This window comes from Schistocerca nitens, chromosome 3 (assembly GCF_023898315.1).
Source record: "Schistocerca nitens isolate TAMUIC-IGC-003100 chromosome 3, iqSchNite1.1, whole genome shotgun sequence".
Lineage (NCBI taxonomy): Eukaryota > Metazoa > Arthropoda > Insecta > Orthoptera > Acrididae > Schistocerca > Schistocerca nitens.
Genome location: NC_064616.1, coordinates 883,087,450 through 883,108,055, shown reverse-complemented (window position 1 = coordinate 883,108,055; position 20,606 = coordinate 883,087,450). Strand labels below are relative to the sequence as shown.

The 20,606-nt window shown below is 37.0% G+C and overlaps 1 protein-coding gene and 1 pseudogene across 2 annotated transcripts in view; both read left to right on the top strand.

The window, feature by feature from the left end:
* Positions 1-20,606, top strand: part of LOC126249803 (uncharacterized) — a 619,524-nt gene that overhangs the window by 560,396 nt on the left and 38,522 nt on the right. For both annotated transcript variants that reach the window (XM_049951497.1, XM_049951498.1), the window contains exon 7: positions 17,339-17,527. In XM_049951497.1, the coding sequence (XP_049807454.1) occupies positions 17,339-17,527 (189 nt within the window). The remainder of the gene's footprint in view (positions 1-17,338; positions 17,528-20,606) is intronic.
* Positions 4,640-4,757, top strand: LOC126250062 (5S ribosomal RNA; annotated as a pseudogene).

Sequence of the window (20,606 nt, the reverse complement as noted above, 5' to 3'; positions counted from 1 at the left end):
TGCACATTAGTGCCACCAGTCTAAGTAGCTGTCTTTACCAGGTCGCCACCTACATCATATTCCTCATCCCTGTCAAGACTGTTCCCTGCTTCACCCACTATCACTACCTCATCCTCCTTCATAAAATTCCTACATAAATCCCCTGTGCTGTCAGTCACTTGAGCCAATCCTGCACTAGGCTTCACAGTGCTGGTGACCATGTGGTTAGCATACCACTCTCCTGGCCGTATGTCAGTTTACAGAACTGGAGCCACTACTTCTCAGTCCAGTAGCTCCTCAGTTGGTTTTGCAAGAGCTGAGTGCACCCCCACTTGCCAACAGTGCTTGGCAGACTGGATTGTCATCCATCCAAGTGCTAGCCCAGCCTGACAGCGCTTAACTTCGGTGATCTGACGGGAACCAGTGTTACCACTGTGGCAAGGCCGTTGACATTATTTATTATCAGTACGATTAAAATTTTGGAGCTAAAAAATCTATACAACCAGCTGGAGCAATGGCTAACCGGTTTGTGTCTACAGAGTGAGTACTCATCTATCTCTCTCAGTAACTACTGGTCAAAAATGGACATTTGACATCAACCCTAAATTACATATGTCAAGCAATGGAAAATCTGGGATGGAATAATGACAATATGAATTAGGATAGATTGTCACTCATTACGTAGAGGAAATGAAATAATCATGTGGTACTGCCGGCCGGGAGGCCCCATCCAGGGAAGTTCAACCACTGAGTGCGAGTCTTATTTCAGTCGATGCCACATTGGGTGACTAGCATCCCGGTGATGAGGATGAAATGTTGATGAGGACAACACAACACCCAGTCCATGAGCAGAAAAATTTCCAACCCATCCAAGTATTGAACCCAGGCCCACTGCATGGGAGGCAAGCATATAGCCACTTTTTTTTTTTTTTTTTTTTTTTAATCTCATTTTGTTCACTGTTGTTCATTGCATCTGTTCGGGGCAGACGTTGTAAGACATCCGTTTAAGTTCGTTGTTGATCGATTAGCTCAGTTTTTTTATTACAGAGGGCTGTTAACCCTCTGACCGAACACGCTGAGCTACCGTGCTGGCGCGTCACTCAGCTAAGCAGGTGGACTACACAGAGGAGATATTGAATAGCAGATGATCACATTTAAAAATATAGCAAGCTATCAGACACAGTACAACTTCAGATTTAGAAGGATGTGCACAGCTCACACATACATGGCTACTGTTGTCCCTGTGTGCAGAGGCCCAGTTCACAATATGTTTTCAAATACCTTATAATTAGTTAGTTTCATGTTCTGGGCATCATTTCAATAATAAATTGTAAAGCTATGGAACATCTCATTTTACATTCATCATGAGTTAATTTGTAAATATGGCTCCATGCTGAACAATTTTTTTAAAAATATACAGGTGTTAGTTACGAATTCCTACCCACTACCTTTAACTCATTAAAATATCAGAAATTCTTCTAAAGAATGGAAGGAATTGTGAAGTACAAACTTTTTTTAGTTTCTTTTTATGAGTCTGTTAGACATTTTATACAAAAATTTTAATTGCAGCATTGTGCTCCCTTTTTTGTGATAAAAACAACCTTAAGTGCAGAGCAATGTTTGTTATTTTTCCTTCTGGTACTGTAATTATGGACATCATTGTTCCTTTTGAACTGCAGTGTACTATTTGAAAAACCTTCATGAGGGAATAAATATACTGTGAATCAGTTGTCAGATTGCCCAACTCCTGGAACAGATTTCTACATGATGATAGTGAGTGAGCACCATACATTAGTCTTACAACACTTTTTTGAGAAATGAAGACTTATTTTATTGAAGATGAGCTACCCAATAATATTATTGCCTATCACATTATTTAATTAAAATATGCAAAATACATCAGCTTACTGATTTGTCTCTCCCCAAGATTTGCAATGATTCTGACTGCAAAACTGGCGGAACTACTAAGTTGTTTTAGGAGTTCCAAATGTGCTTTTTCCAGTTTATATTCTCATTAACATGGACATCTAATAATTTTGAAGTTTCCACTCTATTTATTATTGTCTCACCATATGTTACACTTATTATTGTTGTAGTAACCTCCAATGTGCAGAACTGCATTCGTTGTGTCTTTTTAAAACTGAAGGTGAGACCATTCCCAAAAAACCAGTCAATGACACTTTTAGAAACACTTTTTATCATTTCTTCTGTTTTTGTGTGTATGCTTGGACTGATTACAATACTAGATCATCTGCAAAAACAACTCATTCTGTCTGTTGTATATTACACAGAAGATAATTTACATATGTGAGGACCAATAGTGGACCTATGATAAAGCCTTGGGGAAACCCATAGTGATTTCTCCCCAGTCAGAATAATGTCCTTGGACTACATTGGTTGAGTTACTAAGACATTATCAATTGGTTGGCTATACAATCAATCCAATAAAACTTCAATGTATCTAGGAGACTTCTGTGATTCCCACAGTCAAATGCCTTAGATGGGCAGCAGAAAATGCCAACCTGCACTGTTTTATTATTTAACACTTTCAGAATTTGGTGACTAACATGTAAATGGCACTCTCAGTAGAGCAACTCCTCTGAAATCCAGACTGTGATATGCTGAGGATATTACTGTTGCTCAGGTGAGATACCTTAGAATACTTCACCTTCACAATGATTTTGGAAAATGATATCAGCAGTGAAACAGGTTGGTAGTTATTGGTATATCTCCTGTCAGCTTTCTTAATGTGGTATTTGATAAAGGCCTATTTCAGTCTCTCTGGAAAAATGCCTTGCATTAGTAATGCATTACATATTTCACTTATTACATGGAAACAAATCTTTAGTGCTCTATTCAAAGCACCATCAGAATCAAATGATCTTTTATTGTTGAAATAATATACTAGTACAATTTTCTTAATTTCAGGAGGAGATGTTGGTGATACATTCATATCACTGAATTGCTCTTTCAACATACTGTTGTGATTTTTCTCTTGATCTGTTTGTCCATATGCTGGGTGATCAAAAAGTCAGTATAATTTGAAAACTTAATAAACCACGGAATAATGTAGATAGAGAGGTAAAAATTGACACACATGCTTGGAATGACATGGGGTTTTATTAGAACAAAAAAAAAAAAACAAAGAAAACAAAGTTCACAAAATGTCCGACAGATGGCGCGTGAAAGATCTCTTGCGTGCGTCATTTGGTGATGATCGTGTGCTCAGCCGCCACTTTTGTCATGCTTGGCCTCCCAGGTCCCCAGACCTCAGTCCGTGCGATTATTGGCTTTGGGGTTACCTGAAGTCACAAGTGTATCGTGATCGACCGACATCTCTAGAGAAGCTGAAAGACAACATCCGATGCCAATGCCCCACCATAACTCCGGACATACTTTACAGTGCTGTTCACAACATTATTCCTCAACTACAGGTATTGTTGAGGAATGATGGTGGACATATTGAGCATTTTCTGTAAAGAACATCATCTTTGCTTTGTCTTACTTTGTTATGCTAATTATTGCTATTCTGATCAGATGAAGCGCCATCTGTCTGACATGTTTTGAACTTTTGTATTTTTTTGGTTCTAATAAAACCCCATGTCATTCCAAGCATTTGTGTCAATTTGTACCTCTCTATCTACATTATTCTATGATTTATTCAGTTTTCAAATTTATACTGACTTTTTGATCACCCGGTACTTTCTACTATATTTGTTCTGTGATTGGTTGTCCTGTCTCTCATTTCACTACATTCCATACACTCTTAAGTCTGTTATCAGAATTTCTCATTTCTGACATTAGGTACATGTTCCTTCACTTTCTTTAACAACTTTTCTTAGTAATTTTGAGTAGTTTTTATACTGTGCAACTACTGTAGGATTTCTGCTTGTTCTGTCCAACATCTTTATTTCTTACATGGCTGTTTAATGTCCTTGCTGATTGTCTTATGCCAAAGCTATTTTCAAATAATGATATCAACTTAATATGGAAGAGATCAAATTTTATGTCAGCATTTGGTTCATAATAAATTTCATCCCAGGTCATCTCTTGTACAGTATTCTTAAAAACATTTGTCCTGGAGTCATTAATTATTCTAACTGATTTCCACTGAGAACTGTCTATACTGTAGGACACTATCTTATTTATCATGTCTAACTGTGCATTAAGATCAGAGAGAGCATTAGATACTGGGTAAACTGTCGTTTTCTTGCTTTAAGCTTAGGTAAAGGAAACAGTATCAGTTAGGTCCCTACTGGCTTTATCCACCCATGTTGAAAAGTTAATTAGTGAGATTATATTGTAGGATCCAAGGTTTCTATATCACCTTTTTTATCAGAATTATTTTCTAAATCTCCATTGAAGTCAACACAGACTGGTCATGGTTCAGTAGGCCCTCCATAAAACTCACATTTGGGTGTGTCATTGCTACCCTCAATGCTGTTCCCCACTCCACCTGCTACAACAACCTGATACCCTTTCTCAAATTCTTTACACAAATTCCTTGTGTCCGCTATCACCTGGGTAAAGCTATTAGTTGGTTCCACAATGCATGTGACCTGCTAGCCTGTTCCCAAACATAAATAATTTTTGAAAAAGAACAATTTAAAAAAGACTAATGAGACACTTCAAAATAAAATTTACTATGTTCCATGAAACCGCCAATGGCCTTGCCACAGTGCTAACACCAGTTCCCGTCAGATCACTGAAGTTAAGCACTGTCAGGCTGGACTAGCACTTGGATGGGTGACCATCCGGTCTGCCAAGTGCTGTTGGCGAGTGGGGTTCACTCAGCCCTTGTGAGGCAAACTGAGGAACTACTTGACTGAGAAGTAGCAGCTCCAGTCACAAAAACTGACATACAGCTGGGAGAGTGGTGTGCTGACCACATGCCCCTCCATATCCGAATCCAGTGATGCCTGTGGGCTGAGGATGACACGGTGGCTGGTTGGTGCCATTGGGCCTTCATGGCCTGTTCAGATGGAGTTTAGTTTAGTTTAGCTATGTTTCATAAAATCATTGTCCATAAAACAAGGCAAAATACAGCAAATCAACATAGTATAAACAACTTCTACTGTACTTCAGCTATTAAATCATTAGGCCTACTAAGAAATGAACAAATAAGAAAAGAATTCTCCATCAAACATGAAAATTAATCTAAAGTTGCAACTCTATTTAAGAAACGCTATTTTGACTACAAAACTAAGAAAACCAGAGAGTTTACAGCCCTTCTAAACCACCAGATATAACTGATTTAAATCCAAGATCTTTTTAAACTGAGAGGTGATAATTAAGGATCAGTTAACAGAAAATAAAACAATATGAAGATGAAGTAATCTACAAGTAACGAAACTCAGTAATAAATAAAACAGGAGTCACCAAATTAAGTCAGGAAGCATGAAAAAGGAATGGAATGTACATGTAGGATGTGAATCGGAGGAATTACATGGAAATTTAATGGCACTAGGTGGGAAATAAATTTGTGACTAAAGCTGAAGATATTTCCCAAAATAAGCTAGAAAGTGATACTGTTTTAGCCATGTGAGAAGTGGATGAAGCCCTGCTTCTTGCTTCTAATGTTGAATGTTTAGAAACTGAAGGGGAGAGAGAGAGAGAGAGAGAGAGAGAGAGAGAACTACCAGAATCACAGGATCAATCAGAAGAGATGCAATCAGATTCTTAAATTATTGTGGGGCAGTCTGTTATTACTTAAGTGCCAGCAATGACAGGTAGTGAACTGTCAGAAACAAATTCTCTTACAATGCCAGAATTAGAAGATGAAAATCCATGTCATGAGATGGAAAAGATGATAGTGATTATGACATAAATTGTGAGGATCTTTCCTAACCTAATCCACCTACAATAACAGTAATAATTTGTCTGGATAAGAAACAGGTAAAGTATGTCTCTTGCCTCTAATATTAAATATCTGCAAACTGGAGAAAGGAGAAATTTTCCAGGATAAGAAGAAGAAGCTGAAAATTTTGATGAGACAACATTTACTCAGTTGTTTAACATGGGAGGCATCTGTGACAACATCCTATGATTCAAAAAATGCGAGAAAGGAGACATAGAAAATCCATGGAACAGGGTCAAAAATTTTCTGTGAGTGGAGAGGTAGAAGATGCAAAGTAAACCTATTGAGATCGTACAGTTCCAGTCACACAATGTTACTGAGAGCAGTTGACAGAACACAGGCACCAGTGCAGCTTGCTCAAATTTTAGCATGGCTATGATGTAGGTAACACACAGAGTGGAGATCATAACTGAAAGAGATTGCAAATGATGATAAACCTGAGGTAGACCAAATTCCCTGTGGTGCACCACTTATCAAAAAACTCACAAGATCAAGTGCAAATTTTTTGGCCAGTATATGGAACATGGTGGTGCAAGTTCTGCCATTGTAGTATTACTTGGGAGTAAAATGCCAGGACCAGTGACTTTTTTTACCACTGATAATGGTTACATGTCCATTGACATGCTCTCATGACAATAGACACATGACAACTGGGCAATGGCCTTGGTGGCTGAAACCACTCATGGTAATCAATATTTAAAATAAAAGTGCAACTAGTGCAGGCATTTTATTTCCAATATTCAAATCCTTCGTGATGGTGTTTCTGACCTGCACTACACCAGACTTTGGGTTCCCTGAATCCTCCTCAATGGTCTCAACTAGTGAGTTATATGTCCAATAGATTTGCGGTGATTATATTACTGATTATCAAATACTCAAAGCATGGAAACATGTTGTATTTAAAATTTTCAGTAAGAATGCATATAGATCACAAATACTGTGTGTTCTAGAGGCTTAGGATTACCTTTGTGTTTGTGCTGAAAAGCTGCTTCATGGATGATATTCAGAAATTAATATTGTAGTCCTTTGTTGTGTTGATATGCTCATGTGCAACCATAAGTGTTAACGCAACAGCTACCACTTTTGATTGAATATGTAGTTTTGATTGTAATTTTGTTTCAGATAGACACAGTATCCTATTTTAATTATTATGTACTGCTTTCATGTGCTTTTTTCTGATGTAATATATGTGAAGATATCAAAATTTGATGCTTTAGTTACTCATGCTCTCTTCTGTATAGCATCAGAGATAGTGATTTATTTTAATTTGTCACAATTTTAAATTCATTTTAGTTAGGTTGCTTGCCTCCATATAAATTTAAAGATGCACTACATATTTGTTTATTTTATTTTAGTGTTGTTTTGTTTTGCAAAGAACAATTTTAAACAATAATTGCTAATTGATAATTCTGCTGGATTAGAGGTGATTTCACCTTACAGTGATGCAGCAGTGTCATCATTCCAGTATCTAAACCAGGCAAAAAAATCAAGTTTCAACTGATACATATAAACAAATCAACCTCACAAATGTCCTACACAAATTGCTGGAGATGATGCCAACCTGTAAATTGTACTGGGTCCCTGAGGTCTCTTGGAAGATATATGTAGTGCATGAAAATTACTTTCAGGTTATTCCAAAAAATGGAGTGTGATAGTGTTGTGACCTAGTCAAGTGAACCACATGAAAACAAAATGTCTTTGTAAATTAGATGGAACAAGGAATATTATGCCACTATTTAAGAAAACAAATGTGAGAGTGGTCTCAATAATTTGTCAGTGATAAGTTGTTCTCCTGAGGCACTATCAGATTCCCATAATGAAAAGTAAAGAAAACACAGTGGAAAACCAAGACCTTGTGTACTGCAAAGGGCAGCCAAAAATAGGTAATCTCGAAACAGCAAGTACAAGTAAAATTGAACTCTACCCAGACAGCCAAGGGCAAAGTATAGTCACTGAATTTAGGAGTAAAAGCAGTCATAAATTAACTTTTATGATAAAGCTAGTTATGAAATGTAGTGCAGTCACATCAGTAAGTTCAGAATAGATTTCTTTATTAAGTAGTGGTGGGATTGAATGATTTTACAATGAATGAGAAAAAAGATCTCTTAATCTCACTTAACAGAAGAGTATTTGAGCTGAGAGGAAAAAATGTTATCATTTTTTTAGTGCCACATCAAGAGAACTTGGCAGAGTGGTCATGTGTCAATGAAGAAACTAAAAGTGCTAATACAGAGATGTGGAATATCTGCAGTCATTTTGAAATTGCAACAATTGTTGAGGATAGCAATTTTAGGAAAAGATTCCACACTACACATGGTTTTCACCTAAATAGACTAGGGAAAAATGTTATAACAATGAAGGTTTCAGAAATGGTAAATAAGATTGCAAATGTGCACAGTGATGCTACAGTCATACCTCTCATGGCCAGAAAGTGTATGTTTCCTGGATAATCAAATGTAATTTCTGCTGCCAGTGAAGTTACATCACTCCAAGCTAACTGTAAGATGCTGATAAATGAAGGAAATATCCCAAATGACACCAGTACACAGAAAAGAATCAGAAGAACAAGATCAGATAGTGTGCCTGATACAATGTATGATGGACTACCATTTGTGACAATTGCTCAGCCTCCAGAAACATCTCAAAGAAATGCCAGAAATTCACAGGGGAGGACAGTAGTAGTGGCTGATCAAGCACCCAAAATATCTGTAACAGCAACAGCATCATCACTGAAAACAAAGATGGGAAAACAGCAGCAGCAAATTACTTGCCACAGTCCAGAGAATGACCCATGAGGTGCAGGAAACCTGTGCTTCTGAAGGAGTTTTGGAACCTCACCAGCACACAGGACAGAATGGGACATTGAATACTGTAAATATGACTGAAAAATATCCTCATATTAATAAAACACTAACTGTGGTGCAAGTGAATTTATGTAGCATTAGGAATAAATTGTTGGAATTTGAACATTTCTGCAGTAATGAAAAAGTAGATTTTATATGTGTATCAGAGCATAGGCTTAGGAGTAATGAGGTAGTTCCCTTTATTCCTCAGGGATATGTTGCTGCAGATTTAATGTGTTAGAAGTGAAAAAAATGGTGGGGCAGGCATATTTGTTAAAGAGGGTACAATATTTACAAAAACTGATATTAGCTCATACTGTTCTGAAACAGATGAGGAATTCAGCTGTGTAAATCTTGTGGATTATAACCTAACCATTATAAGTCTCTACAGATCACCAAGTGGTGACATGGGTATTTTCTTTCAGAATTTTGAATTAATAATGAAAAAGTTGTTCAAATCTAAAAGAAAAGTTGGTGTCTGTGGGGACTTCAATATAGAAATGGGAAACAAGAGTGAGCAAGTCACTATGTCATCTTTCAGTCTCTTCAGAATGTAGCAACAGAAATTCCACACATGGTGGAGCATGTATAGATAACATCATTGTTAACTTTGAAGGGATTTGAACACTATCAGTATGTTGTTGGGGGATATGCAGACCATGATCCAGCAGTCCTTAGGCTTAACCAAAACAAAACTGAAAGACTCCCCTCTAATGCAGGTGCCAATGCTAAGGAAAAGATGCCATGAGTTAGGCAGCAGAAGGAAGAGGTAGTAAACCAATTTATTCAGAAACTTAGAAATATGAAGTGGGACTGTATATACCAGTATCAAACAGGTATAAATGAAACTGAAACTGCTTTTGAGAGCTTCATTAAAATTTATTTAGATTTGTGGTATATGTGCCCTCCTCTTTTAAAAATTAGTCATAAAAGCAAACCTATAAAGAGGAAAATTAAGTGGTACATGGATAAACTTAACATCATCAGGCAAAATATGTTACCTTCGTACCATATGTGTAAAGCTTCTAAGTATTGAACTGAGCAGAAAGATGAATTGTACGAAGCTTATCTGAAATGTAAGAGAACCTACAGAACTAAGTTTAGAATGTCAAAAAGAACAACATACAAAAGGTAAATTGTAGGTGCTCATAAATGCAAAGCTGCATGGAATGTTGTTGCACAAAAGCATTGTACATATCATGAACATAACATAGCTCTTGTCGTGGATAAAGTTAATCTTTCTTCTATTGATTCTGTAACCAATATTAGGAACAAAATTAAAACAGCAAGTACTAATGCAACTGATCTACTTAAGCAACAACAACATGGGAACTATAGATTTAAGGGGAGTACAATCACACCCACTGAGATTACAGATGTAGTGGCCAAATTCTCAAACTCCAAGAGCATGAACTACTCTTGGGTGTTGAATTATATAACTAGGAAAACAGTACATGTGATTAGTGAACCATTGGCCTTTCTTTTTAGTGGGTATCTATAGAGTTTGGCCTGTTTCTTATAATACTAAAAATATCGACAGTTATTCCAGCTTACAAAAAAGGAGCAAACATGATCTCAAAAATTACCAGCTAGTTTCATTAGTTCCTATTTTCTCCAAAATATTTGAATTTCTTTTTATCACCAACTAAACAAATGTTTTGAGTCACGTAATCTACTTTCTAGTAATCAATTTGCCTTCCACAAGGAAAGAAATACTACCATTGCTGTTATCTCAATTATGCATGAAGTGATAACAGCTATTCAGAATAAAAATAAAGTTTCACTTCTTTTGTGTGATTTAAGAAAGGCATTTGACTGTATTTCTCATGACATCTTAATTGTTAAATGTAAATTCTATGGTGTACAAGACTCTGCATTAGCAGTAATTGTATCATACATAAACAATAGGAAACAGTTTGCCTATGATACAAACAGGTACTCACAGCTGCAAGATCTTAAAACAGGGGTTTCACAAGGCTTTGTCATTGAGCCCTTCTTTTTTATAACTGCAGTCTATGATTTACCCCACTGTGTCCCCAACTCTGTTATTAGCCAATGACACAACTCTGCAAGCTCAGCATGACAACACATTAGTTCTGCAACATGGCATGGAATTAGCACTAAATTGTTTTTCATCAAATGCACTGCTTTGCAACCCTGGAAAAAAACCAACAGATTATACTAGGATTGTCAAGTGAGGTAGAACTAAAAGCAGTCAAAATTCTAGGAAAATTCATACAGACTCAGAAATGTCAAAGAAACTGGCACAGGCATGCATATTCAAATACAGAGATATCGAAACAGGCATAATACGGTGCTGTGGTCAGTAATACCTACATAAGACAACAAATGTCTTACGAAGTTGTTGGATTGGTTACTGCTGCTAAAATGACAGATTACGAAGATTTAAGTGAGTTTGAATGCAGTGTTATAGTTGGTGCATGAGCAATGGACACAGCATCTCCGAGGTAGTGATGAAGTGGGGATTTTCCAATACGATGATTTCACGAGTGTACCACGAATATCAGCAATCCAGTAAAACATCAAATCTCAGACATTGCTATGACTGCAAAAAGATCCTGCAAGAATGGGAACAATGATGACTGAAGAGAATCATTCAACATGACAGAAGTGCAACCCTTTCACAAATTGCTGCAGATTTCAGTGTTGTGCCAGCAACAAGTGTCAGTGTGCGAACCATTCAATGAAACACCATCAATATGGGCTTTCAGAGCTGAAGGCCCTCTCATGTACCCGTGACAACTGCACAAGGTACTATTGAAGGGAAATGTAAGCTGCTATCAATGTAAAATGCCTATTCCACCTCAGGTGGTCAATGGTAAACAAAGAATCTGTGGCTTCTGGGAAGGGCAGTGCAAAACTGATCATCTGGTGCAGTTGGAAACATCAATCTAGCATGCTTTTACCAAGTACCAACAAATTACAGCTGTCCTTTTTTACTCACATGAAGCATACAATACTGCATGGTACTGCCATACACCGACCTCACTCCAATGTTTTATTGAATTGTAACCACAACTTTCTGTCACCATAATTGCTTTAGCTTAGAGTCAGTGCTTTGCTAAATTCTTCACAGTCCCAGGAAATGGCACCCCTCAGAGCTTATAGCCACTAGCAGATTGTGGATTCCGTGGGTTTGATAGTCACTCGTGCTCTTTATGTTGATGAGTTACACATTTGGTACAGCTCTGTCTGTGGCCTTAGCCAAGCATCAACTTCAAGGTGCCACACAATTAATGTCTTCTTTGACATTCTACGATGTCTTTTAGGAGTCCCACATTAAAACATGGATCATGAATTTTTGTTACCATACCATGATCCATCTAGAGCCAGACCTCTGCTTGATGAATCAACATCTTGATATCATTGCAGTCCCATTCTTCATAGGAATCTCCACCTTTTGCCTCTATGTACCCATGAGGTGACACTAACTATATGTTCTTCCTAGTACACTAATCAGACCTATTCCAAGGACTTAAAACCTGTCACCCCTAGTGTTTTAGATTAGATTAGATTAGTTTTTTGTTCCATAGATTCGTGTTGAGGAGATCCTCGTGGATGTGGAACATGTCAATTTATTTTTTTCTTTTTAAGCTGAAATAACAATACTAATAGTATGAATACAATACATCATTTGTTTCTATTAAAAAATTCGTCAATGGAGTAGAAGGAGTTGGCCACTAGTAAGTTTTTCAGGCTCCTTTGAAACTGATCTTTATTTGTAACTAAATTTTTTATGTTTACTGGCAAATTATTGAAGATGAGTGTTCCTGAGTAGTGGACCCCTTTTTGAACTAAAGTAAGTGCTTTTAAGTCCTTGTGCAGATCATTTTTGTTCCTGGTATTGTATGTATGAACTGAGCTGTTTGTTGGAAAAAGAGATATATTATTTAGGAGAAATTTCATTAATGAGTAAATATACTGAGAGGCAGTAGTTAGTATACCCATTTCTTTGAAGAGGTTTCTACAGGACGTCCGTGAATTTACTCCACAAATAATACGTATTACACGATTTTGGACTCTGAAAACTTTTGTTTGACTTGAAGAGTTACCCCAAAATATTGTACCATATGACATTATGGAATGAAAGTAGGCAAAGTATGCGAGCTTTTTCATTTTTATGTCGCCTATGTCTGCTAACACTCGAATTGCAAATACAGATTTGTTAAGGCGTTTCTGCAGTTCTGTGGTGTGCTCTTCCCAACTGAATTTATTATCAAGTTGTAATCCCAGGAATTTAAGACTGTCAACCTCTTCTATCTGCTCTTCTTCATATTTTATGCATATGCTGGGTGGAAACCTCTTACAGGTTCTGAATTGCATATAGTGAGTCTTTTCGAAGTTTAATGTCAGTGAGTTGGCTTTAAACCATTTATTAATATCCATGAAAATATCATTAGCAGATCTTTCTAGAGCTACACTTGACATACTATTTATTGCAATACTTGTGTCATCTGCAAACAAAACGAACTCTGCTTCTGGCAGTGTAATTGATGAGAGATCATTAATGTACACAAGAAAAAGCAATGGCCCTAAGATGGATCCTTGTGGGACACCACATGTAATTTCTTCCCATTCTGATGATGACTTAATTCACTAGTCCCTTGTTTCCTGTTAGTGAGGTATGACTTGAACCATTTTGCAGCACTGCCCGTGACACCATAGAATTCTAATTTACTTAAAAGCATGTTGTGGTTCACACAATCAAATGCCTTTGACAAATCACAGAAAATACCTGCTGCTTGTAATTTGTTATTTAATGAATTAAGTACATTTTCACTGTAGGTGTAAATAGCCTTCTCGATATCAGAACCCTTCAGAAATCCAAACTGTGTTCTTGATAATATGTTTTTTGTGGTCATATGATTGAGCAGCTGCCTGTACATTACTTTTTCTAAAATTTTTGAGAATGCTGGCAAAAGTGAAATCGGTCTGTAGTTTGATGGTATCTCTTTATCCCCTTTCTTGAATAGAGGCTTAACATCTGCATATTTTAGCCAGTCAGGAAATGTCCCAGTTATAACTGACTGGTTACACAAGTAACTTAGAATTGTACTAAACTCACAAGAACATGCCTTAATTAACTTTTTTGATATCTCATCGTACCCACTAGAATGCTTTGTTTTTAATGATTTTATTATGGAAGTTATTTCTTTTGGTGAAGTGAGTGATATATTCATGTACTTGAAGCTATTTGTGAAGGCTAGTTTCAGATATTCAAGGGCATTATTTACTGACCCTGAAAGTCCCATTCTATCAGTAACGGATATAAAGTACTTGTTAAATAGATTTGCCACACTATGTGCATCAGTTACTAATGTGTCATCTACCCTTAGTGCTATTTGCTCCTGTTCCTTTCTGGTTCTACCAGTCTGCTCTTTCACTATATCCCATATTGTTTTTATTTTGTTCCCTGACATTGCTATCTTCTTCTCGTAGTGCATTTTTTTAGACGTCTGAATTACTTTTTTTAATGTTTTACAGTATTCTTTGTATTTAGCTAAATCATCAGCAATGGAGCTATTCTTGGTCGACAGATACATTTTCCTTTTTGTCTTACAGGAAATCTTTATTCCTTGTGTAATCCATGGTTTTATTATAGACTTCTGTTTAATTTGAGTAACTTTTAGAGGAAAACAGTTTTCAAACATGGTACTGACATTGTTCATGAATGTGTTATATTTTTCATTCATGCCATGAGCACTATAAACATATTTCCAGTTCATATCTTTGAGCAGTTTTCTAAAACACTCAATTTTTAGTTGATTGACTACTCTCCTGTACTCAGATTTAGCAGTCTTGATAATCTGCTTAGAATTTACATCTAAAACAAGGAGCTGCATGTCATGATCTGATAGTCCATTTATAACAGGTTTTATGATATGATTTTGTTCCTTTGATTTGTCTATAAAAATGTTATCAATGGCTGTCCTTGAGGATTTAGTGATCCTAGTTGGAAAGTTTACAGTGTGACTTAGATTGAAAGACAACATTACTAACTGCAGTGAATGTTTACGGGAAGATTAAAGTCACCAGCAATCAAAATTTCTTTGTTTCTTTCTGTTAGATAACCCAAAAGAGCTTCTAGATGATCTAAGAACAGATTATAATTTCCTGCAGGTGCTCGGTAAATAGTTATTATTATATAGGATCTGATGTACCTTCCTCTCAGTCTTCTAGGAATACCAAGGCACTGAAATCATTTATACAGATGGTTCTAAAATAGCAGAAGAATGGGATATGCTCTCACACTTTATGAAGGTCAGAAACAATACTATTTACCAGGCGACTGTAGTGTCTTCATAGAGAAACTAGTAGCTATTGCTAGAGCCCTTTATTTCATCAAAATGAAAACTCTCAATCAATCTTTGGTATGCAGTGACACAATGAGCAATCTGAGGCTACTGAGCAATTCTGTCCTCACCTCCTCAAACTGTCCACCATCCGTGACTCTCTTTGTGATGGCAGCCATACTCCTTGCTGGTTTTCCTCTGGATCCAAAGTTATATAGGATTCCTGGGGAATGAGGTAACTGGTTGCTTAACCAGGAAAGCAACCATATGGCCAACATTGGTAATGTGGATATCAGTCACTGATTTGCGAGCACAGATAAGACTTGAAATCCACCACAACCAGAGCAAGGAGTGGTGGGATACTACTCCCTCCATCAAACTGCATGCCATCATGTAGATCAATACAGTGTGGCATTCCTCTTTCCATTTGTCCTGTAAAGACTCTTCTGTCTTATCTTGGCTTCATATTGATCGTCCGCATCTGAATTATGGTTTTCTCCTGTGTGACTATCCAACCTCCTTCTCCCAAATATGACTGCAATGCTTCACTGATGGTGGCTCACATCACTGTAGAGTGCCCATCTCTACATCACACCAATGAACTTAGGGGCTTAGGGCCTACTTATATTCAATTTGTTTTGTGCATGTCTTGTCTGGGATGAGGTTCAAAGTGCTAGAATATTATCTGTCCTTCATCATCTACTTTTTTAAAGAAACAGTTAAGGTACCAACTGCACAAAGTAAAGGTATTTGTCAAAGAATGAAAAGATAGAGTGGACTGTAGCTATTACTGTGATAATCAAAGAGAATTAGTTTCAAATAGGTGCTTAAATTAACTTTAAGAGAATTTATCATTACACTGTTTCCCAACGTAAGTCTGCTGACAGCCACAAATATACTTTAAAAGCTACTTTATTTCGTGATCACTGTCAGCAGTAAACTTCTATGGAGATGGTTGAAGCACACAATCTTCATTACTGCTATTTTCAAGTAATTTTTCATTGCAGACTGCATAATGTTCTGTAATAGCGCATTCAGCTCCTTCTTCATGCTCTTCAGGTGATTTTCATCTTGCAGTGAGTTTTGCTATGGAAATTGAAAAAAACATTTCATTTCAAGCATTGATAATCAAACTTCAGAATTCCCATACATATAATAAAAAATAAATTTCCTACTTACTAGCAATGCATCAAGTACTGGAATCTGTGAAAGCATGAAGGATATTATCTTATGTCATCCTCTGGAGCATATTTCGTACTGCTTTCATCACCACTGAAATCAGAAAGAAGTAAATGTTACAAACTGGTTGAACATCATGAAGAATGTCAGCACCATTTGAGAAAGAGTTACAAGTATGCAAAATAAGTTTTTCTAGCTCCATTGCATCCGCTACATAGCTCAGAAACCTAGATAGAAAATCAGAAACTTCCTCATTGCATTATGATGGCTTACTAGCCAACAGATGGCTTTGGTATGCATCCAAATATTTAAAATACACGATAGTAGTATCACCAGTGTGGTATGTATGTTGTTATTGAAACTCAATAAACATTAAATTACTTACATAGATATAACATTGTGAGTTTATGTTATGGTTTTGTGTGTTTAACCTGCTTTAAGGGACTTTTTGAAGGCTTTCACAAGCCCAATGAGTGCTATGTTTGTTTCCACATTGTAGTTCAAAATCCCCTCCAACAGATGGAGCTAAAATCTAAAAGTAAATATTTTTCACTCACAGTGAAATTTTTGCTCATCCTGTAAAATCTTGCAGAACAACATAAGCTACAGTTTTTTAGATACAGTCACATATAATATACATCATCTTTAAATATTTTCAACATGCAAATTGTCACACAGAAAAGTATATAAACATGCCATCCATTTTTAGTTATGTATATAAATTTTTACATTTCACCATATGTGATCCTCACACAGTACTCTGTGTTTCAGTTTAATGACATAGAATCTACTGACTTTGTTCATTTGTATTGATGTTCAAAACATCACACTCTTAAAATACTATGTATTTCTTTAACACCACCAAGAAAACCATATCTTGTGTATTTAAAGAAGTATCATGAATCTTGGCAAAAGATTAAAAAAAAATTCAAATCTGGAGTGATTTTGGGGAATGGAGGGGCGAGGGTAGAGTAAAAATTAAATTAGCTGTGAATTACATTGCTTACACTATACTTGTGTCATGCAGTAGCGGACTCACAGTCACACACATCTGTAATAGGATAAACTTAACTTGTGCTAATTACTTAAAGTACTAGTGCTCAACTGTCTTGCCTAAATGTGAGCAATAATTTCATGTTTAATTTAGTGACTGTTTTGTTTTTCAGCTCCACAAGGCTGTTTGCAGTATTACACAGAGCTATCTGGAAGCATCCAAAGTTTTAATTATTACCATGGGCAAGGACACTACCAAAGCAATCTGGATTATTCTATTTGTATTCTTCGCTCACCAAATACATGCCGTGTTGAGTACAGACAAGCAGAGGATTCAATATTTTGGATAAATTCTGCAGACAGTAAGTTCCTTCCTCCTTTTGAAAACCCTGTGTGTACTTTTTCCACTTATCCACTCTCTCTTCTACATTTAACAGTGGAATTCCCTTTTGCATTCTCAGTCTTGCAATCCTTGCTTTTAATTTCACAAGCGCCTATTTTAACTTTTCTATGAGTGTAGAAAGGACTGAATGGCATTCTGGATCTATCCTGAACATTCCACTGTTCCCTTGCTGAAACCCACATGTGTACAATATTGTTGCAGGCTATGGATCCGAACACCATGATGACAAACCATTTTGTCTTCCATTGCCTGATATGAGCATAAACAAAAAAGTCATGGGCTGGTACGAAGATGTCACTGATATTAATGAAGTTTATTTTTGTTGGTAAACAGTGCATAATAATGTAAGTCAAGTATCAAATAGATTTGCGTATTTATTTTTCTTATACAGCCTATTAAAGTAATATCAAGTGCAATGGATAAACTGCCACCACAAAGGAAAATGTCAGGAAAGTGTACAATAAAGAACTGGAAGTCGGTACATGAAAGTGTATGAAATAATTGACATCAGAGACATGTCACAAGAAATTCTTAATACACTATTAACTGAATAATAACTATGAGAAAGTTTTGTGCAAATGGGGGCTGCATTTGTAGAATTCTGATCAAAGGCAAAAACTAGTTTCGCAGCAATGTTTGGATCATTTTATATAGAATCAAACTAATTTTGTGTGTCAGTTTCTTACAGTGGTTTAGACAGAGATCCACTACTTCACACTATTGCATGAAATATTGATCAAAGCAGTAGGTGGAAGTCAGAAGCCCTGAAAAAAAAGGGATGAACTCTATTTCATTTGGCAGCAAGAGAAACATTATGGACGGTGTTTTCTAAGATTCTTCTTTGATAATTACACAACAAAGGGCTAAATGATAACTGGTGAATACTACATAAGTCTTCTGGGCCAACTAATTGATAAATAAATAAATACATGAGCAGAGGCATACATTGAAAAAACAAAACAATAATAGTCTTGTATTAGAACAATGCGTCTTCCTATAAATTTTCACAGATTGCTAGAAAATCCATCCTATTTCCCAAATATAGGACTGTTTCCCATCTATATATATTAGCAACTAGAAAATGTTTTGAGAGCAATGAAATGGCAGCCATAAATGGATATTCTGCACACCTAACAGAATTATACTTCAGGGATTGAATCTACTTACTGGAAAAAGTGGAACAAAGTGTACTAACCAAGAGGTAAGTGCATTTTTCATATGGAAAACACTGTCTTTGACTGAAAGGCTCAAAAATTCACCTTGCTCTCACACATTGTAGTAGTGACCACTTTCCCAGTCATCACTATACATACATTCGTTAATTTCACAGGCTTTATACAGCTGATTTTTCAAAAATTTTATTATCTTGTGGGTACACATGTTCCCATTGTATGTTTGCATTTTCAGCTGTTTTGAATATTTAGTTTATTTTTTACAGTCAAAAAGATTATATGTGTTTTCGAGTGCTCGGCAAATTTTTATGTGAGAAAAAGGGGGCTCAAAGAATTTGCATTAGATTTTACTTGAAATATGGAATAAAGTACAGCACCACATTCAAAATGTTGCCTATGGTTTTTGGCAAATCTATTTTGGGCAAGAAAAGAGTTTATGGGTAGTATAAATGCTTCAAAGAGGGCTGAGAAGACATTGAAGATGACAATCATCCTGGATGCCCTAGCACATCAATTACTCCCAAGAGTGTCAAAGCACTAAAGGAAATGGTTTTGAAAAATTACTGAATCACCATCAGAGAGATTGCTGATGATGTCAGTACAGGATGATCAAAAAGTCAATATAAATTTGAAAACTTAATAAACCACGGAATAATGTAGATAGAGAGGTAAAAATTGATACACATGCTTGGAATGACATGGGGTTTTATTAGAACCAAAAAGAAACAAAGTTCGCAAAATGTCCGACAGATGGCGCTGGACAGCAAAACGTCAGTGACTGCGCATGACAATCGTGTATAAAAGGAGCTATAATGAGAGAGAGAATCAGATGCGCCAGCAGTCACAGCATGTTGATGTTGCCTGAAAAGGCGCTTTTAGTGAAGCTGTATTATCAGAATGGGGAGTGTGCTAGTTCATCGTTATGACCCTATTGCCATAGGAAGGGGATTTGAATGGGTAAAGAAAGGTCCGTTGACAAATGCAGCTGTGGCGAGAATAATTTCGAAGTTCGAAGCCACGGGTTGTTTAGACGATAGACCCTGTAGTGGCCGACTGAGCACAAGGTGTAATGCTGCTGAGACAGTTCAGGAAGAAATGGAAACTGTAGCGGGTTCATCTATGCGTGGGGAAGTCAGCGTTCGTGCAGTCGCATGTCGCACCGGCATTCCATACTCTAATGTCTGGTTGGCACTGAGGCGTACCCTCCGTGCTATCCATACAAAATCCATCGGCATCATGAATTGTTACCTGGCAATTTAGTGAAGCCAATGGCATTTGCGGTGTGGGCGTTTCAAAAGATGGAGGAAGATGACGATTGGTTGAGTAACGTGTTGTGGACCGATGAAGCTCATTTCATGCTCAGAGGGTCTGTCAATGCCCACAACTGCAGAATTTGGGCAACCGAAAATCCTAGAACAGTCGTGGAAACTCCATTGCACGACGAGAAAGTCATGGTATGGGTTGGATTTACCACATCTACCGTTATCGGGCCTTTTTTCTTTGAGGAAATGCATGATTCTGATTTTGTAATGTACCGTGATGGGTGAGAGGTACGCCGATATGTTACAGAATCACATCATCCCAAGCCTCGCTGATAAACACCTGCTGGAACATACGCTGTTTATGCGGGATGGCGCTCCGCCCCATATTGCTAGACGCATGAAAGATCTCTTGCGCGCATTGTTTGGTGATGATTGTGTGCTCAGCTGCCACTTTCGTCATGCTTGGCCTCTTAGGTCTCCAGACCTCAGTCCATGCGATTATTGGCTTTGGGGTTACCTGAAGTCGCAAGTGTATCGTGATCAACTGACATCTCTATGGATGCTGAAAGACCACATCCGATGCAAATGCCTCACCATAACTCCG